At 39.6% G+C, this 26,576-nt stretch overlaps 2 protein-coding genes and 1 long non-coding RNA gene across 4 annotated transcripts; 2 read left to right on the forward strand and 1 right to left on the reverse strand.

Moving 5' to 3' along the window:
* Window positions 1-7,130: 7,130 nt before the first annotated feature.
* Window positions 7,131-7,511, forward strand: LOC148880529 (oleosin L-like). Its single transcript, XM_088976579.1, has one exon. The coding sequence runs from the start codon at window positions 7,131-7,133 to the stop codon at window positions 7,509-7,511; it is 381 nt and encodes a 126-aa protein (XP_088832705.1).
* A 1,546-nt stretch (window positions 7,512-9,057) lies between these two features.
* On the reverse strand, window positions 9,058-21,143 carry UCH3 (ubiquitin C-terminal hydrolase 3). Of its 2 annotated transcripts, none has more exons than XM_088962453.1 (10): window positions 20,837-21,143; window positions 20,594-20,725; window positions 20,247-20,378; window positions 20,044-20,085; window positions 18,985-19,090; window positions 10,851-10,909; window positions 10,676-10,750; window positions 10,395-10,452; window positions 10,177-10,253; window positions 9,058-9,305 (listed from the first exon to the last, which is right to left on the reverse strand). In XM_088962453.1, exons 2-10 carry the CDS (start codon window positions 20,666-20,668, stop codon window positions 9,207-9,209), a joined length of 723 nt encoding a protein of 240 aa, XP_088818579.1. In that variant the 5' UTR covers window positions 20,669-20,725; window positions 20,837-21,143; the 3' UTR covers window positions 9,058-9,206. The 2 variants fall into 2 exon arrangements, with proteins under 2 accessions (XP_088818579.1, XP_088818580.1); XM_088962454.1 differs by having other exon boundaries at window positions 20,594-20,687; window positions 20,837-20,978.
* An 860-nt stretch (window positions 21,144-22,003) lies between these two features.
* LOC148880531 (uncharacterized) lies at window positions 22,004-23,944 on the forward strand. The gene is made up of 2 exons (XR_016104586.1): window positions 22,004-22,718; window positions 22,906-23,944. It is a non-coding gene; the product is annotated as an uncharacterized LOC148880531 (long non-coding RNA).
* Window positions 23,945-26,576: the final 2,632 nt, after the last annotated feature.

Below are 26,576 nucleotides of genomic sequence, written 5' to 3' on the forward strand. Positions count from 1 at the left end.
TTTTTTCTTCCTAATCTTTATGATTCTTCATTTCACAAATAATGAAATAATAATAGAACTGAAGAAGGTTGAATTGTTGAAGTCTTTCTTTAAAGTGGTTTTGCTTTCTCTTCTTCTTCCAAGACCAATGGCTAATCCAACTTAATTCCAATGAAGTGGATATTGAGGAAATGCAGACTTGAAGGCAATAAAAAAAAAAAAAAAAAACAACTGGGTCAGGTTGGCGTGGGGCTACATTGTCTGATCTTTCTAGTTACTATGAAGTATGAACTTAGGGCATAGGGTTGCAGCTAGTCTGGAAGTTCAGCATGATTGGAAGTTGGAATGGACTGAAGCCAACTCATTCTACTGTGTCAGCCAAACCCGACACTAATAACAGGTTGTAATGGGTCAACCCATATTTATTATTAGTTCACTGCAGAGTGCAGACAATAAAAAAAAAAAAAGGCAACCATTTCTGTATTTTCAATTGAGGAACTGCTGGCTCGTGAAGCAGAGGAAGGGCCTGGGGGGGGGGCCAGAAACACGTAACTGTCTCCTCTTCTGCATAAAATATAAATGTGGTCCAATTTGTAATTTTATGTCTTACCAAACGCTTCCAACAACTCCATTTTCACATGCTGATTCATTTCCTTAATCATGTATCTTTCGAAGCAAATCAAGCAATTATCAATGATATGAATTGAAATCGGCTATTCAGATACAAAGTCTTCTGCTTCAGTCCGACACATTTAAAACAGGGATTCGCTTGAGGTCGGCCTCTTGAAATCATGATTCAGAAGACGTACGCTTCACAGCAACGATTACACAATTAAGATGTTTCCCATTTCTTTACTCAAGGACTCAAGGACCAGTAAGTGCATCTGCTTGGTTGTTCTTGCTCAGAGCCTGACAAATATGATTTCTCGACAACTTTTTGTAGACAGGAATGTTCACAAATAATGTCTTCATCTCGTTTTATAAAATCACATCCTAGTTGGATTGTAATTAATTCACTAATCATTTCATCTTCTTTTCAGAAAGCTTTGTTTTCGACTTTTCTCTGTAAAATTTTTTCTAGCAGTAGCCTTGGATTCATGTCTTTCTCTTTCTCTGTTTATTAATCAGTTTATCCTGTTGCACTTGTAATAGAAAATTGGCCGTAGACACAGGTGGGATCCGATGGAACAATTCAGAGAAGCGAATATAATCTTTTGAGTGCGTGCCCCATGCCAATACAAGGCTTGTTACAGTTGGTCCATGTATTGAGGTAATTTGGTTTACTCTGGAGCAATAATTTTGGACACCTAACTCCGTAGCCTTCACGGTTGAACAGTAAATGGTTGTATATGATATGGGTGTCCTTTCTTTAATGCTTTTAGCAATTCATGGTAGAGATAAAGCTAAGCAAATGGAAGGTGATCCAATATTATTATTTCCTGATGATGATGTGGGTGCCGGTGGTGAACTTACGACAAGGATTTAAAGACTAGGGCACCTCCTTACCTGAAATGAAAAGCCAAGAGAAGCCAAAGGTGAGACTGTGAGCGTGGAGGCAGACTTGTGAGTATAAATGGGGACCATGACCATTCACCCATGGATCATGGATGATTGATGAGAAAGTAATGTGGAATGCATTGATCGGCCCCATTTTGCATGGAAGTGTAGTTGGTCTGTTTGTAGGGTAGGTGGGATACCCTGACTCTGGAAATTTGGCTCTATCCTTGTTGCAAGCTTGCAACAGTAGATTGTTTACCTATCTTTTCTTTGGAAAGTTGGGCCATTTTGTGATTGATTATACTTGACTTGGCTTCATGAGTCAATGGCTTTATGTTTTCCATCTTTAAAAAGTGCAATTTGATGGGTGCAGGTGCAGTGTGCCTACTTCATTGAGATTCCTGCTTTTGTATACTTGCAAGCATAGAAAAATGGCAGTTCTCTCAGATGAACCAAAAAAAAAAAAAGAAAAAGAAAAAAGGAGAAATGGCAGTTGGTATCTCTCTCTCTCTCTTTTTCTCCCTTCTTGGATGGTCAAATAGGGGGCTTCCTTGTACAACTTATCCTGTTTCTGTCAGATGGAGGGATGATGTGGCATATCCAAACTGTCCACTGCTAGATAAGGAGCCCCTCGAATCTATAGGCATAAAACAACTCAAGATCTCCTGCCCACGTCTACCCACAAAACACTACCCCGTGCATTGGGAATATCTCTCCATGCATAATACTATGTAGGAGGATGAGATGTTCTCCATGTGTGGCTGCAATGTTATATGTGTAGACATAGACAGTTTTTATGGGCAGGAGATCCGGACTCGTGTAAAACCTTCTATTCCATGTATTGGGGTTTTGATCAAGATCAAGGCTTTCCAAATGGACAAACCCAAAGCCTTGGTTTGTACTACTTTGGAGTTTGGATATATACTTGGATTCTAGGAGATAATATGCTCTTCATACATTTATTATATTTGTCATAAAATGTTGATAAATATAATAATTGATTAAGGGGCCATTTGTTGGGGATGGCATCTACTTGTTATTTCTTAGGCCCCCCATTCGCTTTTTGTTCTTTTGTTTCCCAGATAAATAAGATAATGACCATTTTAGCCATAAAAAATCATTATTAAAGGGAACAATTTTGTTCCATCCAAATGTTGACAATTTTTTTCCAGGTGGGAAAAGTTATTTAAGAGATGGGTATCACTTATCTAATAAAATTTCCATGGACTCTACATAAATCTGCAAAAGAATATGCATAACTTGTCAATGGGAACCCGAATCTCATTGTTCAACTTTCACCCTTATCAAAATCTAAAAAACGAACGGGCCTTTAGTCTGATCAACTGTAGGAATGCACCAGCTGTATGAAATTGGTAAGCAATTTTATGATACATGTGCAAATGAAAATTGGCGCTTCCCTATTGGAGTTCCAGCTAATATATAACGAGCAGATCGGCAGCGCATTCTTGAGCCGACAAGAGAATGCAGATTCAAATCTGAAGGCCTATTTGGAAGGTTTGGAGCTTTGATTGAGCTTTTTTGAAGAGGCCACTAGAATAAGCTTTGCCCGAAAGACTACTATTTTTTTTACCTACGAAGCCACAGCTTATTTGGGCTTTCTTGATGTTTCACCTTAACATTGTTTATAGGCTGCCCAGGTTGGACCCATCTCATAAAGTCAAAAGCTGCAGCCTGAAAGCCTGTTTGGGAGGTTGAAGTGCAGCAGGCTTCTGGCCTTTTTGAGGTGGGCCTTACATGGACAGCCTATATATAAGTTAGTTCTGTTTGGTGAAAAATCTCAAGAGCTTAAATTGGCTGTCAGTCATTTGAAGGGCTGTCCAAATCAGCCTATTTGAATAACTTATCCAGTGCATGCCATATTTTGCATGAAAAGGTGAAGGTTAGGCTCTTATCCAATCCACTGTTAGCCCTCCTAAAACCCCGGGTAATCAGGACCATAATTTAGCAATGGCCCTTAATTAATAAATGATAAAACTACACCTTGAATATTATGTTTGGTGGATTCATAAATGCATTAGGTAGCCCCTTGTACTTAAAAAAGACACAACATCCAATGACGCAAAATTAATTAACAGTTTTATTAATCCAAAAGCTAAGTTTGGAAGGAGTATAAATACAAATACAAATATATTGAGTGCAAAATCTTGTATTTTGTATTATTTTTAAATATGTTTGCATTCTATATATTTGTATTTGTACCATGGTTTTCAAAACTGGATTGGACTGGATGGTCGAATTGAGAAAATCGGGAACGGGTTAGGTGATTGGTACTGTTATTTTCCCAAAAATTATTGATTTAATCAGCAAACTGCTGAAATCGTTCGAACTATTCAACAGTTTAATCAGTTTTTATTTTTTTTTGTCAAAATGAACTGTCTATTCGGTTTGAACGGTCAGACCATTCGACCCAGGAAACTAATCGACTGTTTAACCACATAAATCTATGATTACAGATACTGCCGTTTTCATTTGCACTTATCCACTTGATAAGAAAAGAAAAACCAAATTGCAACAATACAAGGACAAACTCTTAAAATAGCAATATCTAGATCAAGTTGGTCAAACTTAGGTACAAGCAAAATCTCATGGTGGTTGAGCTCCCGGTCAAGGTTCAAAGTATAGAGCGAGTCCTAATTTGGAGCATTAAATATATTGGTGGGTTCAAAAATCAGTCCGTATTGGTACTCTGAACATTGTTCCCAGAGTCCCAATGCCCGTTTGAGAGGCTGAAGTGCAGCTGCTTCTAGCTTTCCAAAGGTGGGCCCCACACAGAGCCTATAATTTATTTTTGGCAAAAAAAAAACCCTGTTTTGGCATCTTTAAATAGTTTATTAGAAGCACTTTAAAGCAAGGTTCAAAGTATCTTTACATATCTGCCTGTATCGGCCGATACGTATCATTCCGAGACTCTTCTGATACGCCCCTACAGTGGGTGTATCGGGGGTCTGACCGGTTCAGTGGATGGAGGGGTCCTAGACCAGCTCCCCTGAACCAGTTTTGAAAAAAAAAAAGATAAAAAATAAGTATCAAAATGCCTGATACACCCCTATCGGCATATCAGGCATATCGATATTTTGAGCCTTGCTTTAAAGTAGCAAAACTAATTTAACTGAATCTTCAGCTCAGGCATATCAGGCTCACAGTGCATTTCAGTTGTGCACTGGGAACATCTTCCCATAAATTTAAGTATGGAGATATTTTAGATGCACGGCTAAACATTCTGTGAGGTCGGTGTGAGGCACATTCTGTGAGGTGCAGATTCGAACTCTGTTTTCTATCTAGATGCCTTATTTTGTGAGGATTTAAAGCATCTTCAGCTTAGTTTAGGACAAAAACTCAAAAGACAGATCCACCGAATGTTAACGGGGAAAGGTTAAGTGGAGCTTGATCCGGACAGCTGATGAACAGAAAACAAAGAAAGAGCATAGAGGCAGACCGATTTTAAGACAATATATAAGGTTTGATGAATGATGCTAATCCCTAGTTCTCTTCTGCATTAAACATTCATTAGTTGTCTATTTATATTTAGGGTGCAAAGTGGGCAGGATGGGTAGGGATGCAAATAGATCGGATTTAAATTAGGATATATTCGAATTCAATCCAATATTATTTATCGCAGATTCGATCCAATTTAAGCAATTCAATCTAACCAAGGATCTAAATTTGAATCCGATTGCGAAGTCAGATCTATAGATCTGATCTAATTTAATTTGTTTTCTTTAAAAATTAATAAATTATTATAAAAAAAATCCGAGACCCTAAAAGCTAAAATCCAAGCCCAACCCCCCGGGCTCAGGTTGGGCCTGTCCAAATTGCACCCCTAAGTAATATTGAAATTAGGTAGCCCATAACCACCCCTAAGTAATATCAAAGTTTGGCTTCAAAATATTTTGCTGCACAATATCAATGCATATCATAATTCTTTTATTTATTTTTTCCCCTGGCAGAAGAATACAAATTAATGGTAAATCCCCAGGGTACAGATGATAGGATAAGGCTAAGGCAATAATGGTGTTGGGGAGAGCGGCTTCTAATGGTGTTCCTTGTGCCAACATGCATGTTTCATTTCAGAAATTATTTATAGATCCAACATATCATCTAATTTGTACATTTATGTTTGTATTGTTTCCCTACTTGCAAAATTGAGCTCCACTGAGTTTGGATTTACTGACTCACTCAAACATTGCTGGCAACATTCATCCAGCTGTATATTAGTAATATCTTTTATATTGTATATTGTCCATATTCTGTTGTATGGTTCTAGATAAATGTGGTCAGTAGATCTGGATTTAACTCCGCTAACCCCATAAGGAATCTCGCACATGGCAACTTGTTCTGGGTCCAAAAGAATCCCATATTCCTTTCTCCTCCCTTTTTTTCTTCTCATAGCTTCAATTTCAGGGTAAAAATGGGGGAAAGAAAACCTTTCTACTCTTTCAGATGTTAGAATGTATTAGTCCTTTATGGGTATTGTAGAAAGATCAAAAGTAGGAATTTGCCCATCAATTTTCTACTAAAATTAAAAAAAAAAGGAGCTTTTCTACCGTTTTCATGGGTATCTTCAAAAGATTAAAAGTTTGGATGATTAATATAATTGAGACCCACCATTTTTTTTGGTCACATATTCATATAGAGGGTTCCTATGGCTTTTCTACACATGTGACCCCTTGTATCAGCTGCGTGTTCAAACCCACATTCCATGGTCAAAAAAAGGATCATCCAAATGGAGGTTGGTGTTTTTAATTGATTCATATGTTGCAATTGTTTGAATCAAGATTTTAAAATCGATTCAGAATTGAAACCATTCTAGCTACCGGTTTTTGGAGTAATAGTTTAACGATTTAATTTGAATGTATTTGGCCTATTTCAATTTAAAAAAATAAAAATAACCAAAAATTATTAAACGGATCGACATTTAACAGTCTGAATATATTATTAATCAATTTAATAATTTTTAGCTAAAAACCAGATTTATAAGCCTAAATGATTCTCAAGCCGAACAATCCAACCATCTGGATCAATAATAGTTCAATGACACTGATTTGAATTTTACATTTCAAGAAGTGATGCAAAATTTGCATCAATTCCCTTTCACATGAAAGGGAGATCATACATCATCTTGCTTCTTACATCATTTATAGACAAATAACTTTTCTCCTACATCCTCCATCTTACTTTCTATGCTTAATAAATCCAATGCTAACTATTGGTTCTAAGGCTCTAAGCAGGTAATTAATACATTAACAAAAGCTGCCCCAACACGGTCCCAACAAGATCTCTGTCATCTCATCGTGAGACTGACTAGGACCTACCATTGGAAGGTGTTGGCACAGATTTTTGTCGTGAGCTGTTCAGACCCCACAGTAGTAGTATGGAAAGAAACGACGAGTTAGTTAATTAAATTAAAAAATAAAAATAATAAAAAAACGTGTCCTACTCCTGTTTCATGCAAATTGAGAACTCAAAACACGTACAACTTCTGTTCATGCACTTCAGGCTACGCGTCACCTCTCTTATAAGTTATATACACAGCCACAGCCTTTCTAGCTAGGCTCCATCTCCCATCTCCCCCCAACAACATAAAACCAATTATCGGATCTGCGTCGATCCATCTCCTCGTTCCGACAACCGACATGGCTGATAACAGCTCACAACAGCAACCAAACTGTCAAAAAGTGGTGAAGGGCATCGCTGCTATCTCCATCGGTGGGTGTGTTCTGCTTCTCGCGGGCCTCACACTAGCAGCAACCGTGATAGGGCTGACGCTAGCGACGCCGCTGCTGGTGATATTCAGCCCCATATTGTTACCGGCAGCGATGGCTGCGTCCCTGTTGATAACCGGGTTCCTGACGTCTGGTGGGCTGGGTGTAGCCGGGGTGTCAGTGTTATCGTGGCTGTACCAATACGTGACGGGAAAGCACCCACCCGGTTCGGACCAGCTGCATCAAGCAGAAATGAAGCTGCAGAGTGCGGTGAAAGACATGAAGGAAAAGGTGGGTAAGTTCAACCAGTAGCAGCTACGGGAAGGCCAAACTTTTTAATTAAAGCAGCTAGCTGCTGCAGCCTGCAACTTACATATGTTTTGAGTAGTAGACAACTCTTCTCTCTTTATAATATTAGTTTGTATACAAATTTCGCCATCTACGTAACTGTTGGGCTAGCTCCTGTTCTTCTGTGTCTCTTCTACTTCTGTTTCTTTGTTATTGTTGTTGTTGTTGATGATGATGACTGTTCTTCTTGCTATTGTCAGTTGCTTCTATTATTGTTTCTTTCTTTTCATTTTTGTGGTTTCTGTTGTCAATTATTTATGTGCAGAGACTGCTCTAAGCTCTTTCGTGGGTAGACAAACAAGGGTCCTAGACTCAATCTGTCGGATCCAAACAACAGAACAGATTTGGACCAGTCTGGATCTACATTTTGAGTCCATAATTAGTGTGTAGTGTTTCTTGTGTTTATCTGTAGACATTTTATATAATCCCCTATATCGAAGATCTGTTGCGGGCCTAGTACTTAGCAGTTAGCACACACACGTTGAGACGAATAGACCATATGGTTTTGGTGTGTGGTCGGGTTTAACTTACTTGATCCGCCGGGATCAATTGCTATTGAACTGAAATACAGCTCTTAAAGCAAAATATGAAGAAAAAACTAAAATCTGAAATCAAAGGACTAGCTTCCTATTGGGGGTGTTATCCCAATATGAATTTTTTTGTTGTTGTGAGTTCCAAAAACATGTTTTCATCCAATGATTGATAGTTAATTTGGTTTAATTCAAAAACATTTGTTTTTTCGAAACAAAACAATTTTCGAGCTTTTCATGACTTAAAAATCGAGTTTGATATAGTTTTGTGTTAGTTCGAGCCTAATATATACGCTCATTTATTATATAAAAACTAATTTTTTATAGGGAGTTTGATTTATAGTCGAACTTGAGTCGATCTAAGTTTGAACACGAGTTTTTGAGTACAGTCGAATTCGAACTTATCTCGGTTTAGCTTATCTCGAATTGAGTTTGAGCTCGAGCTTAGGCTTGAGTCTCATATTTTTTTAGTTCTTGTTATAGGCCTCATTCTTTTCGGATAAAAAAATTGAGAATGTTGTAAGAAATAATCATATTTTATTTTGCTCATTTTCATTTTTGTTCTTGTTCGGATAAGAATGAGACAATGAAAATTGAACCTCAAATTTGACGTGTTGATAAATCTCTATTCGAGACACATGATGTCGAAAATTTTGTAACCAATCAAACAAATAGTATCATAAATACATGACATTCGAAACATTTGTAACCAATCAAACGGTATCATAAATACGGAATTTATGGATTGTATCATGTCTGTTCGGTATCGTTAGATTTTATATATCTAATGAAATATGAACATAGCAAGTGTTTTATTAATCAAAGCGTTTTATTTTGCGTATTGCATATATTTTAGTAATTGACCTTGTATCAAGAATTATTTGTATTTTCATTTGAGATTGACACCACCGCATAGAGGAACCCTGAGGGCTGAGTCTCTCTCTCTGTGGCTCAAATAGAAATGGTGCTAAGAAAGAACATAAGCGCAAGTATTTCTTTTCCATGCATTTGGTCCATAATGCTAATCAGATTCGTTAATATAATTGCAAGAGAAAGGAAAAACGGGATTATATGGAAATGAAATGTGCAGGCATGGATGCGTCAGGCTTCAAGATTTCAACTTCCATGTCTATGATGATTCCGCAACTTTCCTCGAAAATGCAATGACGTTGAAATTTATTGACTCGGGAGTCTTCTCAATCATTGCTTTTATGACTTTGGCCGCATCCTGTCATCAAATAGGGAAAAAAAAGTCATAAAAAATCATTCTCCAAAGCGAAAAGAGAAAGAAATATAAAAGAAGGGAACATGGAGGTTTCTGCCTACTAAGCATGCGAGTCTTGAAACTGACGTTTCGGACGGACAATTCTTGCAACTTTTGCACCTCGTGTAACCAGGATATTTATAGATTCAATCCCAACTCATTCAATTCAGATGGGATATTCCATATTATAATTTCTTTAACAGAATCTCTTTGGTCATCTATAAAAGCCCATTTAGGTTATGCAAAAAAATTACCTACTTGTGTTGTGTGGTATAACTATGAAATGTCAGCCATGTTTGTGCTTGTTATTCATGTCCTTTGCTCTTAAAGCAACAAAGAGAAGTATGTTTGTCATGGTTAAGATGCAGGTAACTAAATAAGGTAGATGGATAAATACAAATTTTCAGAATGCATAAGATAAATGCAGATTCATATTACTTCCAAACTGAGCTTCAAGTACAAACTACAAAGCAACGCCCCAGATATGAATATATAGTGGTATTCCTGTCTTTTGTGAAAACCATCAATAATAGGATGTTCCAAGCTACCATCATTTCTTCCGTGTCCTATTAAATGATAATGCCATCCGGCTACAAGTATCGATATGACTCTGTGCATCGGCAGAGGCATATATCAGTGTACTTAAATACACGTGGAATTTTTTTTAAGTGTGTTTTTTTTCAAAATTTGGTTTTTGAGAAGATATTTAAACATTTTTTTATCCAAAAAGAGTGGGTCCCGAAACACATGTAAGCACGATACGATATGCCCAATACGCGGTGTATCTAATCGAAATTTTGAACCTTGAATGCCACTGAAATTCAGAATAGGTTACCTGCAATAAGCTGCTGGGTGAAGATGGACCATGTGATATGGGTTGCGACCTTCTTCCATCAAGCTCATACAGTTCTCCTACAAGTAAGCATTTCATCAATCACGAGCATACCATACAGGTTAAATGTCTGCTTTGCAGAGGCAGAACTATTCGACTACGACTATCAAAGCTCTTTACTTTCCACAACTTGAAAGCATAACTTGAAGAAAATTACATACCATCAACACATGAGAAGCAAATGAAATGAGTATCCACATTTGTGTTGATGTCTGGAGCCTGTTGAAATACAATAACGTAAAAATTAGAGTAGAACATGTAGGCCACACGTGGGAACCTCACTTGTATGCCATGGGTGGTTCCCATTTTCCCTGGGTCAGACAACAGCCTTCAATAACGTTCACATCCTCTCCAGATGTGAGTTCGTAATTAAACAATTTCAATATGAGAGTTGTATTAAGATGAGATAATTTGTCTACTCATCCACTAAAATAGTACTTGCCTCTGTATCGCCAGCAGTCGCTGCTACTGAGTGTGCAACTTCCATTTCCCTGTCATTCTCAAGGAAAGCAGCACGCTTCACAGAACAAGATACTGATAATTAGAAATAAAGGCATGCATGATTCTTTTAAGCAAGAAGAGTGAAACTTAGTACAGAGTTAAAGCAGAAACTTAACCTCCAATGGATCCATGTTAGCAGTTGATTTGAAGAACCTATCCAAGAATGACCCCTCAACTGAAATATTACATAAATCACAGGAAAAGAAAGGGTTGTTATAAGCATTATGAAAGAGAATGATTTAAAAATCTTCTTGACAGAACAAAAAAAACCATGCCCTAAGTATGCCTCCAGACAAATGTTTTCATTTTTCACAAAATTGTATCATGAAAACTTTGGCCTAAGAGAGTATAAGCTAAAAAAAGAAGTATCAACTTTAAAGCCTTGTTGAAGAATGTTTGAAGTCCAAAAGTTGCATCTCATCTTCATTTATCAAAAAAAAAGTTGCATCTCATCTTCAGATTAACAATCATAGTCCTAACAATATTTACCAGATCAATCCAAACTCAGCATCATGAGAGCATTTATGGAACCGAAGGGACTCCATACATCAAACACTTTTTTTTTTCTTTCTTCCTTTGTTTTTATTTATTTATTTTCTTTTCAGGTGGTACCTGAGATTTTCATTAAATCTTAGAATGCGACATGACTACTGAAGGGACTCCATTCTTTTCAGAACGGGACATGACTAAACATTAAATTTATGAAGGTATATGTTATGGACGCATTCCTCAGGAAGAAGTATCATCGTTGCCGGCAGCAGCAGGAACCTGACCCACCGCCAGCAGCAGCAATGATTCAATGATTCTCATCCTACCCAGTTCGGCAACAGCAGTCTCATCCAGATTAGATTAGATCATCTTGCTTGTTCTTATCTTATTCTATTGTTCTAATCTTATCTTATTAGTTGATTATCAGATTAGGATTAACTTATCTTATCCTTAGCAAGATAGAACTGGAAGTCTCTCTATTCAACAAGGAGACTCGCTAGGATTAGGACTCTTGTAATCTCCTATTTAAGGAGACACCATTAATGAATGAGGATATCGAATATTTAGTTAAGAAGTGAGTTAGGAGAGTTGGTGATCTCTTGAACAAATCACCAAGGCGCCAAGATAGGTTCATCAAGAGCAGGAAGGAGCAAGGGAAAGCAAGAGGGTTTCCCCGTGGACCGACCCGTGACGAGATCCTATTCTCGGGCCCTCAACAACTTGGTATCAGAGCAAGGCATCATGGGAGATCTGGAGTAGCTGCCATCCAAGGTCCACGACCTCGAGCACCAACTCGTGGAGACCAGTTCAGAAGTACGGGAGATCAAAGATGAAGTAAGGGAGCTGCGGCATCTGATGGAGTTATTCCTTTCTAGCAAGGAAAGGAACACTGAAGGGGGGACAGCCACTAGCCCGACCAGATCTGCCGAAGTCTTCCGGCGAACAGCAGTTCGTTAGCCAAGGAGCCGCAATCATCCCCAAGTACAACAGGTTAGAATTTCCGTCGTACAACGGCAACGGAGACCCCATGGGCTGGCTGTACTAGTGCGAGCAGTTTTTTCGGAATCAACGGACAGACAACCGGGATAAGGTAAGTCTAGCCGCCTTTCACTTAACAAAGGAAGCACAACTTTGGTTCTATTGGTTAGAACAAGAAGAACCTGGGCTCAGTTAGCCCCAGTTTAAGTCCTATTGCCACCTTAGGTTCGGACCCCCATTGATCAGCAACCCCCTAGGCGAGCTGATCAACCTTAAACAGACCGGCACGGTGGTAGAATACCAGCGCCAGTTCCAAACCCTCCTTGCGAGGGCATCCTTAGTGCGACCAGACTAGCAGGTGGACATGTTCACGACAGGGTTAGCAGAACCCCTGCGAGTGGATGTCGAAATGCAAAATCCCCCAAATTTGGTTACAACCATGAACTTAGCTCGTGCGTTTGAGCGCAAGCTACAGCTCAGCCGCGGGACCTACAATATGGGTCGTCCACCGAACTCATGGGCACCCCCAAAATCAGCGACAACGACCCCCTCTTCTGCAACCAGCCGGGAACTGAGATCTCACAAAACCACCACCTCTAGTTCGGTGACAAGTGCAGGAAGAAACATGGCCTTTCCACCCATTAAGCGTTTGACCAGGGCAGAAATGGCAGAACGCCGAGCGAGAGGCCAATGTTTCAACTGCGATGACCTCTACTCGGTAGGACATAGGTGCAAGAGGCTTTTTTGCCTCCTAGTCGATGAGCAAGAGGAGGATGAAGAAGAACCCGTCGTATTCGAGCCGGAGATCTCTCTCCATGCGATCACCGGTATTAAAATCTCTCAGACCATGTAGTTACAGGCACAAATAGTAGGTAATCCGGTGCGCATTCTCGTCGATTCAGGGAGCACACACAACTTCACAAGTGAACATGGCGCCCTTCAGTTAAAACTACCAATGGAACTCCGGCCAAGACTACAGGTAGCCATCGCAAACGGTGAAAGAGTTCACAGTCCGGGAATTTGTAAGAACGTCTAGATACAAGTCAATTCTGAACTATTTTCTGCTGATTTATTTGTACTCTCCTGGGATGGGTTCGATATTGTTCTTGGGGTCAAATGGTTAATTACCCTAGGCTCGATTTTATGGGACTTCAACGCACTCACAATGACATTCCACTTAAATGGGAAGCAAGTTTCGTGGCACGGTTGCAGGGTTAAAGAGAAGACACCACAGGTCCATGCACTTCAGACAGAATCGGCGGCCATGGAAAGACTCCTTGCCGAGTTCTCAGATATATTCCAGGAACCCAAGGGACTCCCTCCTCCCCGAGCATGCGACCATTGAATTCCTTTGGTGGCGGGAACAAGGGATCATACGCTGAGCAACTCCCCTTTCTCTTCGCCGGTTCTGTTGGTGGCGAAACAGGATGGGACTTGGAGGTTCTGTGTTGACTACAGAGAGCTCAACGGCTGGACAATCAAGCATAAGTTCCCTATTCCCGTTGTGGACGAACTACTGGACGAGCTACATGGTTCTCAGTACTTCTCTAAGTTGGACCTCAGGTCCGGGTATTTCCAAGTTCGCATGGCTCCCAGTGACGTGAAGAAGACTGCCTTTCGGACCCACCATGGCCACTTCAAATTTTTAGTCATGTCATTCGGTCTCTCCAACGCCCCATCCACATTCCAGTCATTAATGAATGAGGCATTTCAGCCCCATCTGCGCAAATTTGTTTTAGTATTCTTTGACGACATCCTCGTTTATAGCAAATCATGGGTAGAGCATGTGCACCATCTGAGGACCGTTTTCGAGCTCCTGCGCCAACACAAACTCTTCCTCAAATGGTCCAAGTGCTCCTTCGGGGAGCGACAAGTTCTTTATCTCGACCACGTTATTCACAGGCAAGGTGTGGCGGTTGATAGTTCCAAAATTCAGGCTATCAAGGAATGGCCCACGCCTCAATCAGCCAGGGCCTTACACGGGTTCCTCGGATTAACGGGTTACTACCGCAAATTTGTATAGAATTATGGACTGTTGGCTGCCCCGTTAACCAACCTGTTAAAGAAAAATTCCTTCCGGTGGGATGACGCAGCCGATGCAGCTTTTCTGATACTAAGAAATGCCCTGTCTTCCACCCTAGTCCTGCAATTACCAAATTTCGCTCTCAAATTTACAGTCGAGTGCGATGCCTTTGGAATGGGTATCGGGGCCGTGTTACAGTAGCAAGGGCACCTGATTGCTTTCTGCAACCACAGACTGGCCAACTGACATCTGAAGCTTCCAGCCTATGAGTGTGAACTAATCGGCCTAGCCCGAGCCATCCAGCACTAGAGGCCGTATTTGTGGGGGTGGTCATTCGTCATCAAAACTGATCATTACAGCCTCAAATACATGTTGGAGCAACGTCTCACCACTTCCCCTCAACAACATTGGGTTAACAAATTGCTCGGGTTCGATTTCTGGGTGGAATACAAGGCGGAACCTCAAATCGTGCAGCTGATGCCTTGTCTAGGCGAGATGAAGACACGATGGCTCTATGTGGAATTTCCCAACCCTGGATCTCTCTGTTAGACGCACTTCAGTTGCCCTCGCCTTCTTTACGCATGTCTTTCGATTACATGGGTTACCAGAATCCATCGTCAACGACAGGGACCCGGTTTTCACTAGTGCCTTCTGGAAGGAGTTATTTCGGCTACACGACACCACCCTGGCCTTCTCCTCAGCTTATCATCCACCGTCCAACGGTCAGACGAAGGTGGTAAACTGCACGATCGAGATGTATATCCGTTGCTTCGTAGGGGATCAACCGCGATGGTGGGTGGATTGGCTTCCTTGGGCCGAGTACTGTTACAACACGGCCTACCATTCTTCCCTCGACATGACTCCCTTTCGCGTCGTTTATGGCCGGGATCCTCCTCACTTGCTGTCCTATGAGCCCGGTTCTACTCGTTTGGAAGAAATTGATCACTCCTTACAAGAACGCGATGCCCTCTTAGCTGACGTCCGCCTTCGCTTACAGCAGGCCCAGCTCCGCATGAAGCTCACCTATGACAAGCACCATTGGGAACTGTCGTTCGAACCAGGACAATTTGTTTGGTTAAAACTCCAGCCCTACCGACAACGCTCCTTGCACCACAGGGCTGCCCTGAAACTGGCCCCTAAGTTCTATGGGCCCTTCAAGGTTCTACAACGGATTGGCAGTGTGGCCTACCAGCTAGAATTGCCAAGGAACAGCCAGATTCATGATGTTTTCCACCTCTCCTTGCTGAAACTATTTACGGGTGGAATGAGGTAGCTTACCATCGGCCAAAGCCACCTGGATCCCATTGGCAGAGTTCTAAGCCACGTATTCGGAGTTCGAGCTTGAGGACAAGCTCTTAGTCTAGAGGGGAGTAATGTTATGGACGCATTCCTCGGGAAGAAGTATCATCGTCGCTGGCAGCAGCAGGAACCTGACCCACCGCCAGCAGCAGCAGTGATTCAATGATTCTCATCCTACCCAATTCGGCAACAACAGTCTCATCCAGATTAGATTAAATCGTCTTGCTTGTTCTTATCTTATTCTATTGTTCTTATCATATCTTATTAGTTGATTATTAGATTAGGATTAACTTATCTTATCCTTAGCAAGATAGAACTGGAAGTCTCCCTATTCAGCAAGGAGACTCCCTAGGATTAGGACTCTTGTAATCTCCTATTTAAGGAGACACCATTATTGAATGAGGATATCGAATATTCAATTAAGAAGTGAGTTAGGAGAGTTGATGATCTCTTGAACAAATCACCAAGGCGCCAAGATAGGTTCATCAAGAGCAGGAAGGAACAAGGGAAAACAGGAGGGTTTCCCCGTGGACCGACCCGTGACGAGATCCTATTCTTGGGCCCTCAATAGTATAGAATTGATGCAAAGACGAAAAAATTGTAGTGATGTTGCCAAGACTTTGGCAACTAAGTTCAGCTCTTTTGGTCTTTTGGGATCCATCAGTAATATACATACAGACAAGATGAAAAGTTTCTAATCAGATTGGACCATGTGCAAGGTTCCATGGTCCTTGGCCACGACCGATGGTCCATTGAATTATATCAGTCAAATCTTCTTTTAAATAGATGTCGCTTTCTAGTTTGAAAGAGGCTTTTTACATCCTTAACGCTCCACATAATTTAAGTGAATGATGGCCTTCTAATACAGATGGTCATGTGACCAAGTGCTGGCTTCCAATACTGAAGCCCTAAAAGTTCTGAAATCTTGTTAAAGTGGACCTGGTGAAATTGTTTGATGATTTCTTTTTGTCTTCCATTACCAATAAAGACAATAATGTCAGCTTCCTATGTTCTGATATCTAGGAGTTGAAGAGGATTCCAACCTATTGGCTTCACAGGAAGAACTAAAAAAGATTATTGCAGAGCTACTTTACTATGACTCAAGGAGATAGTTGGATATGTATTTTTTTTTTTTTGCTTATCAAAGTGTACTCATTGAGGAGAATTCCAATCCTGTTAACCAATCTTCACATAAAACAAGGAAGCAATTAGAGAGGAATGTAGGATTCTCCAATTAAGTAGAAGCAAATTAGACAGAAGGGTGCAAGTCAGATACCCAATTTGAGGAGTTTACACTATATCAGGCCCAGGCCTTCAGGCTGGGCCCATTCAAATTTTAACAAATTTCCAACCTGAGCCTTCCTAAGTTGCACCCTAATAAAGTTTGACCTCTTGGCAGGGAATCACAAGAATTATTTAAAAAAAAAGAGAGAAAAAGACTTCAACACATCCAACTCTGACTAAAACTACACAACTCAACTACATGTGAAACTTGTTCTATCACAGCTTATCCCCACTTCTTCTGCACTTTGATTCGCTACTGATAATACTGTTGTAAGGCTTAAGTGTTCCTTGTAACTGATGTTAGTGGAACAGTTTCAGCTACTAGTCCTTTCTTTCTTTTTTCCTTATTGTTCTTATCCTAGGATATGCCGCCAGGGGCATACTTGTAATTTTGTCTTTTTTATAAAGATTAATATAAATAGAAGACTGGCAGCTGCCAGTACTGAGTTTGCTTTTCTTTTATCATCCGTACCTCTCTCTCTCTCTCTCTCTCTCTCAATCACCACAAGCAACAACATGGTATCAGTGCGGAATTTCTGGGCTGGAGAAGACCTACGATCCTAGCATCAGCCTTTCTAAAGAGGATTGGACGTGGCTACTTTTGTATCAAAAAAAAAAAAAAACCTAGAGACGGCTGGTCTCAGTTCTCTCTGGCGGCTGCACTTACAGAAACCCTAGCGGCAGCTTATGTTTTCAATCTTCTCTGGCGGCTGTGCTTGAAAAAACCCTAGTGGCCCCAAGCAACAGTTACAAGGAACACTTAAGCCTTACAACAAATGCTAACAAGAAAGGACACGTGAATCCACTTTCCTAACCAACATATGCAACTAAACTGCATGACACAGCATAAAGATACATGCACTTACACAACTGTATTAGAAACAAACTTGATAGAATTATTGTGGCTAACAAACGCAACAGGGTAAAATCTAGAAGAAGGATACAAGGAGTCATGCACAAATTGGACCTTGTGAAGGCCTATGACAATGCTGCTTGGAAGGGTTTACTCAAGATCCTTGATTTGTAAAACTTTGGCAGGAGATGGTTTCATTGGATTGGGGGTTGCATGGTTTGGTTATGGTTTCCAGTAACAAGTACTCACACTAATACAGTCATAATAAACAGCACTCTAGCTGCTTACTGTTTCTATTGGTATGAGGAATCCTGGTTTTGAGTTGAGCTAAGGAGACAGCTATTTTAAAGTCAAGTATTTTCCGAAAATCATCATCATCCAAACCTTAGAGACATCTTATTCTATGATGATTCACACAACAGCTCCATACATCTGCTCACAACTAGTAGATTGCTGAGCCATTTACCCTCTTGGTTGGCATTGTCAACAACTAGAGCAAGTAAGAGAATCTACAGTGAACAAACTTAAAAAACTGAAGATTTTGACCAAATTGTACATGTTTTTGCCTTGCTATGTATATGGCTGGCTTTGCTAAATTATCTAGAGTAAATACTTAGCTATAAGGATATCTCTTGCTGAAATATTTTATCCCATTTTCTGACCATTATTTACTTTTTCTTTATGATAAACAAACAGACTACCTCCAAAAAGGAAGGTGAGGGAACAAGTAACCACCCTAATTCCTATCCTAGGGAAAAGCCAATAAGCCTCAGATATACAAAAACAACCCATAAAATTACCACCCTCACAACCTAAACAATAATACTGAAAGACCTACCAATCAATTTAGCTCCCTCCATAAAAATAAAACTCAAGTTAATGAGCAATGGATCTGAAAAAGATACCTAGTAATGCATAGGTGAAAACAGTGAAAGAATCCATGGAGAAAGAAATCAAATTTCTCCCAGTTCCTCATTGAGTGGCAACTTTGTTCTCTAAGTTTGGTCAATTTGAGTCTTTTGATAGGTGTTTTTTAGTTTGTTGTGTCTTAGGAATATGGTTAGTCATTTTAAAGGATCAAATTAGTTTAAAAAGCATTACTAGAGAGGTTTTACAATTTTGAAATGTTGAAGATGAAACCATGTCATTTTCTTGATTTCTTCAGCCTATTATTTAGGGGGTCAAAATTTATTCATTTTGCATGATTTTGGTGTCACTAAATAGGTAATGAATTATCAATTACCCAGGGAAAGAGATTCAGACAAAAATGGGATCGTACTATATAAACATTAAAGCATGGGCATAATCAACAAAAGAAACTTACATAGCTTGATCTCTTTAGATACATTCCCTATTGCATGAAGAAGTCCAATTGTTCCACAAGCGTTTCCAACAGTTTGTTTCAAGAAATAAACTTTGTCACTTGTTTCCTGCAGAAAGTGGATTGTGGAATACCAATTAATGTTCATTAAAATGCTAGTGATGAGAAGATATGAATGAACGATAAGCAAATGCAAGATAACGGGCTTTTTGAAACAAAGGTGATGCCAAGCTCTAGTTAATAAAAGTAAGAATTTGGATGCCACAGAATTCACATTCACCAAGAAAACCTTCTTGAGATTTGACTTCCAGCTTCTCATTGGCAGCCACTGACTAGGGATTGCTCCCCCCCCTTCCCTTTCAGGGTCAGGCAAAGCTCAACTTTCATGGATGTTCTTTAGGAGCCAAAGATTCACCAGTAATAGTTGCTCTTTCAGCCCTTAAGAGGCTCCCACAGCCATAGAAGCAGAAACCTACACTCTGCTTCAACCTTTAAAGATCGGTCACTCTCTAGGTCTAGAAAACTTTGAAATTAAGAAGACCCCACAGTGGTGATAGGCTGGATCCTGGATGGATTCTTATTTAGAAGGTCCTTGGTCGCTTTGCTATTTCATTTGAGAGGCAAGATGGTAAGGCTACATTTAGCATGATTTCAAAGAAAGTTTGGATGCATAGAATTGCTGGAACTAAATCTAATCTTTATTGTTATTGTAGCTGTTGTTTTTTTTTTCGCTGGGCTCAAACTCATAAGAATTGATTTTTTGGATCTAACAAACTCTATCTTTAGGTGGTGTGACATCTCCACCAACATTGGCTTTTTTTAGAATCTTGATGAAAACTAATTATATTGCATCCTGTTATGCGATAACCAGCTTAGACACAGAAAGAAATTCCACAAACTAATCTCAATGCAAGGTGCTAAGATGTAAAATGCATATTAGGTAGGAACCACAAGGTAAAAAGCAGAAAGAACCCTCGTATGGATCATCATAGACAAGAATACCACACGACTAAAAGGTAGAACTCATCAACTTAAAAGAAGAAAAGCAGAAAGAACTCTCACCTGCTTTGCACTCTCTTTCTCCAATGCTCTCTCTGCCTCGCTCTGGAAACAAGTGGCGTCTCATTCAGTAACGCAAACAGAGCATTTTGATAAGACATACTCAATGTTATGAATAGATATTGAAGACAAGTGCCTGAAAAACTGAAAAGCAGAATAAAGAAAAAAGATCCACAAATTCAACCGACAGGACAACAGATTCTGACCTCGGCAGTAATAGGGAAAAGGAAAAGCAGAGCAAGTACAGGTTTAGGAACCATTTCCAAGAGTTCTTCGTCCAAACCATACACATCATAGAACTCAGCTTCATCCGGGGGAAGACCAAGGCCCCGAAGGAACTGCATCATATCCAAACATTCGATTCAATTGAAAGTAACTCTTTCCGTCTATAACAAACACAACAGGTAGAAGTTTTGCGGGGGCACTGAGAATCAAGAATTTGAGTTCTAAAGCATCCAAAGGGCTCTCAGATCCTAACCTAATGAGAACAAGAAAATGTAACCAATGCTTAATAACAGAAACATAAATCGACAGAAAGGGCTAGGATTGAGACCTGATTCATGATATCAGGGTTGGCTTCGAGAGGAAGCCATCTTTTAGCAGAAGGGCTTTCGTCTGGTGCATCCATAGCGCTCTCTCACCGGACACCGCTCAGAAAGAAATGCACAAAGAATGAATGATGAGACTGAAGGAACACAATAGCGGGAACGAAAACGATCAATCAGAGTTCAGAATGAGTAGGGTTTATATATGCTTGGAAACAGAAAGAAAGCTGACGAGTTAGCGTTTTTATTACGATGGTTCAGAGTTGCGTGGCGGTGGCCTCGAGTCAACACATTTCAAAGGCTCGGCGTGGCCATGCGCTGCGCTGGTAAACCGAAAACCTTCCGATTAGTGAGAAATTGCGATTTGCGGACACCACCCACCAGCAGATTCTTTCTTGTTTCGGCCGAAAAATTACAACCACCTCCATCCCTCTCTCCCTCCTTTTTCATTTCTGAAATTCTAACATATTCAGTGCGTTAGTCCGACACGAATCCGGATTTGCTCCTCATCCAACCTCACGTCACTTTAGCCGTGCATTGGGAATATCTCTCATGAACGATCACGAAAGGTATTTCCGATGTGCGGTTGTAAGTGATGTGAGGACTGAGGCCTGCAGAGCAGAGCAAATCCGAATTGGTCCCACACTCCTTTCCGTACTTCCCACTTCTCGATTCCATTCCCACGTTCCTCAACCTCAACCAACCATCTGATAAACTTTTTTAACATGAAAAGATTATTATTTTTTATATATTTATTCGTACCTAAATTTCTTACACTATCCTTATGTTTAGCTAATTCATTAAGTGTACACTGTTTGAAAATTGAATGATGTTATTCCTATTATTTTTTATAATTGATTAACTCTATCCTTATCGTTTTCGTCTTAATGTTTCGTTAAATTTGCATATAGATGACATATATTAATTTTCAAAAACTTAATTTTACCCTTATCAACAGCAAATAAGGAATTATTTTTAACATATAACGTTAACTTTTGGGGTTTAATATCAATAAAAGTAATATATTTAAAAAAAATTCAAAAATAGGTTAACTTTTTTTTAAAATAATACAAATATAAGGCAAAAACGATGTTCGTCATCTTCTTCTTGCCATTTATTCATAGAGTCGTCATCCGCCCACCTCTGCCTCCGCTTCCAATAACGGAGGCAGAAGTGGGCAGAGGTGGTGGCATTGGACAAAGAAACCATCGGCGCTGCCGTTGCCACCTCTGCCTCCGACAATGTTGCCAGAGGTAGAAGCGGGTGGTAACGGATGGTGATGGCAGGTGGTGGCTGACGGCGGCTGGCAGCCACTCTAGTGAACAAACGACAAGATGATGAATAGTATTTTTGCCTTTTTTGAATATTTTATTTTAAATATAATACTTTTATTGATATTAAACCCCAAAAAATGCCCTTATTGCTACCGAGATCTGAGTAAGTTCCTTAAACGTACGGTTCTGGTCATCAACTGCTGCATATTGAATTATCTGCTGCTGATATTCCAATTCCCCGAATTAATATATTCGAACCTCCACCTGATCCAAGCAGGCAAGCTGCAAGCAGCACCCAAGAACTTCATTCATGCCGAGATAAGAATTCCAAAAATTCTCCTCGGACGTTGCACACTCTCAGTCGACACCAGAGAAATCGGAAACTAGAGAAAGAAGCTGAACTTTTCTTGAGAACGTGGGGGGTGGTCATGTTAGCGTTCCCGCCAAAGCAAGTTCTCCCTCCCCCGAGCTACCCCCATCCTCTACGTCCTCGAACGTCACCAACACAGCTGCCCCTCCTTACACATCATTTCTTCTCGATTTCTTCTCATCCCCTTTTCATCAAACACGTTTCCCACCTCCTGAGAGGTAGCTTATGCTTGTGTTCTGGTTTGGAATTCTTGGCTACTTCTTCTTCTTCTTCCGCGGCGGAAGATGAATCCGACGTCGAATTGGGACGCCTATTGGCTCTATTGCGGAGAAGATGCGACGAAGGGTAAGCGAACACCCGGAACTCCACCGCCTGATTGAGGTTGTAATGGACTTGGGTCGGAAACCTTTGGCTCGGTTCCCCTCCGGCGACTTCGTCTTCTTTGGTCATCCCATTACCTTCCAGGGCCTCGAGCATGCTACCTCCCAGGTGAGGTGACCGAATTTTTCTTTCTTTCTTTTCTTTTCTTTTCCTTTTTTTTTTTTTTTTTTTTTTTTTTTTTTTTTTTTTTATGAAAAGCAGGTAACCGAATCGATACCATGCTATAAGTACAATCATATAGAATTATCTCACTGTCGAAAGGAATTACATTTTTCTTCCTTTCGACGGCAAATAGGGAACCTAGATCTGATTTGGCCAGGCGAAGCTTGGTTTAAAGAAGGTCGTTAGTGACGGAAAGAGGGAGACAAAGAGGAGGAGGGTCTCTGCAACAAAACCTGCATCAGACCCTGCAACCCATGGCGTGGTGGCATTGATGGACTGCTGCCAGAGGTAAGCTGGGATTTCAGAAACTTCTCGATCTGTACTAGAGGCCAATGCAAGATTGGAGCTGCAAAGATGGATTGTTGCCGGAGGTAAGCTAGGATTTGGTCGGAATTCCTACAGAGTTGAAGACTACAGCAGCGGATCTAGTAGCAACAACCATGAAAGTTCTAGCGAATGTCCCGATGGCAACAACAACTGTTACTGGGTTTATCACTGGGAACATCTTCTTCCCCTTCCAAACCTTGTCAAAGCTTCCATGGGCTCATTTTCCCTCTTCTAGGAAAGTAGCGACACCACTCTTAGCACCAGCGACTGTGCTCACCTTGAACGTTGAAAATTTCCCCGCAGCCCTTAGTATTCTTGACTGCACACCCCCTGTGTTTCGACCAGGCGACCCCCGTCTTTGAGGCCCGCCCCTATTCCTTCCTCTTCATCCTCCGCCACCATCCATCGAAGCTTTCTAGCTGGTCTAGCAAACAGTGAATCTGACCCTTATGACTTTTGCAGTCAGGGCCTTGGGAATCTCGTGTGCTGCCTCAAGGTCCCCCCATCTCAGGTTTTCTTCTACAATTCCGGTGAAACCCCACTGTTTCGACAGTTCCGATGACTTTTGGAGTCAGATTTTCTTCCACAACTCCACTGTTTCGGCACTTACAGCGGTTCTAATGGGAGTTCAAATCAACCCCCCACTAGATTTCCCCCACAACGTCGCATAGCACATCCCCGCCGTGTATTCCGATGATGATCATTTCTAGTATCATCATCCCATGTCCGGTGGAGGTAAAATAGTCTTTTTTACATCTCAATTGACAGGCATTAATGCTGAAAAATGCTGAAAAGGATTAATCAATTATCAAAAATAATAAGGGTAGCAACAGTCAATTTTCAAATAGTAGGGTTACATTTAGTTAATTAGTTAAATCATAAGGGTAGTTTAAGAAATTTACCCATATTTATATTGCTCCCAATGTTTTTATAACCGATCCGGAACCGGAATCATTTTGGCCACTAGTTGTTAGGTCAATGGTTTGCCCATCTAGTTCGAATCAATAACCCATTTTAATTTAAAAATAAAAATAAAAAAATAATTAAAACAAAAGGTAAAAAATCGTTGTTCGGGTTGAATGGATTTAACAGTTTAACCACCCAAATCGATAGATCATTCATCAAATCAACAGTTTTTTTTGCCAAGGAACAGGTTAAGGGTGAAATGGAACTAGACAGTTTTTAAACCAAATGGTCCGATCGTCCAAGTCAAAGATGGTTCAGAAACTACGATTGGTCCTTTTATTAATTAAACCAGGAATTAGGATACCACTTGATGTGGGACCCAATATAATATGACTATATATTAAAATTCTTTAGGTTGTGTTTGATTGAGGTGTAAATGTGAATTGACATAAAATTCAACCGTTAGTTCACATTTACACCCATTTGTTTTTGGTGTAAAAGTGGACTGGTGTAAAGCTCTACACCAGGTCCACTTTTGTAGTTGTTTGTTTCCCATGTAAAAGTTACATCGAAATCGATGTAATCTTGTTTTTTAGCTGACTTTTATATCGTTAATCGATGTAAATGTTACATTGATAAAATCAATGTAATTGGGTTTTTCCATTGGTTAACTTTTACACGATGGATTTTTTCCATGCATTCAAATATAACCTTAAAATTAAGTTAGATTCGAGATTTTTTATAAATTTATTTTCCATTTATGATACTAATGTAACTATACATGATATGCATATATGCAAGTAAGTATTAATACATTTTTATATTATATTTAATCTTATAAATTTATGTTAATTTTATAAAGATTGATTGATATATTAATTGAATTGAAATCTCTCCAAGTTTTTTTTTTCTTAATTTTTTTTTGATATTTTGGGACAAAGTTACAATCCACACGGGTAAAGCGGCCCCACACATCATGGAAACAAATGAAGAACAAACAAGAGGTTGTGTTTAGTTGCAATACAAATTTATTTACACTGATGCAAAAACTATGATAGTGCAAATGATTTGGATGCAAATTTTGATTTATTTTAATTTCAAAGTTTACCTTATTTTCTTTGGTTGCAGTACAAATGAAGTAAAATAAGATTTGAAGCAGAATAAAGTAAAATCGAAAACAAAATTAAACCAAAAATTACATTCTTTTTATTTACACTTCTTTGCATTTATACTCGTGCAAATAAAATTGCACTGCAACCAATGATGACATTGTGCCTAAAATTGGCCAACCAATTTGCTGCATAGTTAACTTCTCTTAACGCATTCATACAACATATATGTTACTATTAACTCAAACTTCTTGCTTTATAGCATTCCTCAATAATGGGAATAATATTCCATGATGGATCCAAAGCGCCTTGAAAACCATTGGTAACAATCTTAGGGCTTGTTCATTTTCTCTAAACTCTTATCTCTTAAGAGTAACCTTTTAACTTTAAGAGAAAAAATGGTTATTCTTTTCCTCATATCTCTTATCTCTTAAAGTGTAATCATGCAACTTTTTGCATTCAGAGTTCAGAGGAAAGAAAAGTTCATTAATACCAATATACCTCTTAATGTAATTATTGTATTTTTAGATGTTAGACTTCAGAGCAAACGAACAGGCCCTAGAATTTCATTCGATGTAAATCCTTCTTCCAAACTTTACTTACTTTACTTTGCTGCCACCAAATGAGCTTCATACGCTGTCCCTTTGTCTGATTTTCAATTATGCTTAGGTTTTTTTTTTTTTTAATATGAAAATGCTTAGGGGCTGTTTGATATATAAGAGCTGAAGACGGTGAATCTCCTTTCATACCTCAAGACAATACTATATTGGTAATGCTTGAAGATGCTGAATGGAAAAGTTGGCTGATTTGTCTTTTAGGCTGTGTTTGGTTGTAGTGCAACTTTATTTGCACTAGTACAAGTGCATAGTAGTGTAAATGTAAAAATTGCAAATTCTTGTTTAATTTTGTTTTGGATTTTACTTTATCCTGCTTCATGTCTTAATTTACTTCATTTGTACTGCAATCAAACAAAATAAGCTAAAATTTGAAACAAAAAATATGTCCGAATTTACACCCAAATCATTTGCACTGCCATGGTTTTGCATCAATGCAAATTTATTTATATTACAACCAAATACAACCTTAATGAATAAGATTAAAAGGAGGTTGGAGGCTATTTAATAGGTCGAAGGTCCTCTAGGGCAGCATTTATGCTATTGAATGTATATATGCTTTGTATATGGCAATTTCAGATAATAATAATAACTTTATTGTCGTTATCAAGTTAGAACCCCATGTTATATGAAAAATTAAGGCCCCGTTTGGTTTGTAAGAATAGGGTCTGGAATCGGAATCATAATACCCCAATTTGATTAGGTGGAATTGGAATCCCATTCCCACTCCTGCTGGAATGGCATTCCCCCATTTGAGGGAGTGGCCATTCTCCGCCCCTCCCTTGGGGATGAAATTTCATCCATTCTGATTTCAATTCCCATTTTCATTCCCGTATAGGCTATGAAAA

This window comes from Nelumbo lutea, chromosome 1 (assembly GCF_056320005.1).
Source record: "Nelumbo lutea isolate HS-2025 chromosome 1, American lotus-T2T, whole genome shotgun sequence".
Lineage (NCBI taxonomy): Eukaryota > Viridiplantae > Streptophyta > Magnoliopsida > Proteales > Nelumbonaceae > Nelumbo > Nelumbo lutea.

Bases quoted from the DNA above. Each gene is read 5' to 3' on its own strand.
- LOC148880529 (XM_088976579.1), top strand. From the start codon at position 7,131: ATGGCTGATAACAGCTCACAACAGCAACCAAACTGTCAAAAAGTGGTG.
- UCH3 (XM_088962453.1), bottom strand. From the start codon at position 20,668: ATGGATGCACCAGACGAAAGCCCTTCTGCTAAAAGATGGCTTCCTCTC. The intron at 10,751-10,850 runs GTTAAGTTTCTG...TGTTCTGTGAAG, and splicing joins CTAACATGGATCCATTGGAG to CGTGCTGCTTTCCTTGAGAA. The intron at 9,306-10,176 runs GTAACCTATTCT...ATTTGATGACAG, and splicing joins CACCCAGCAGCTTATTGCAG to GATGCGGCCAAAGTCATAAA.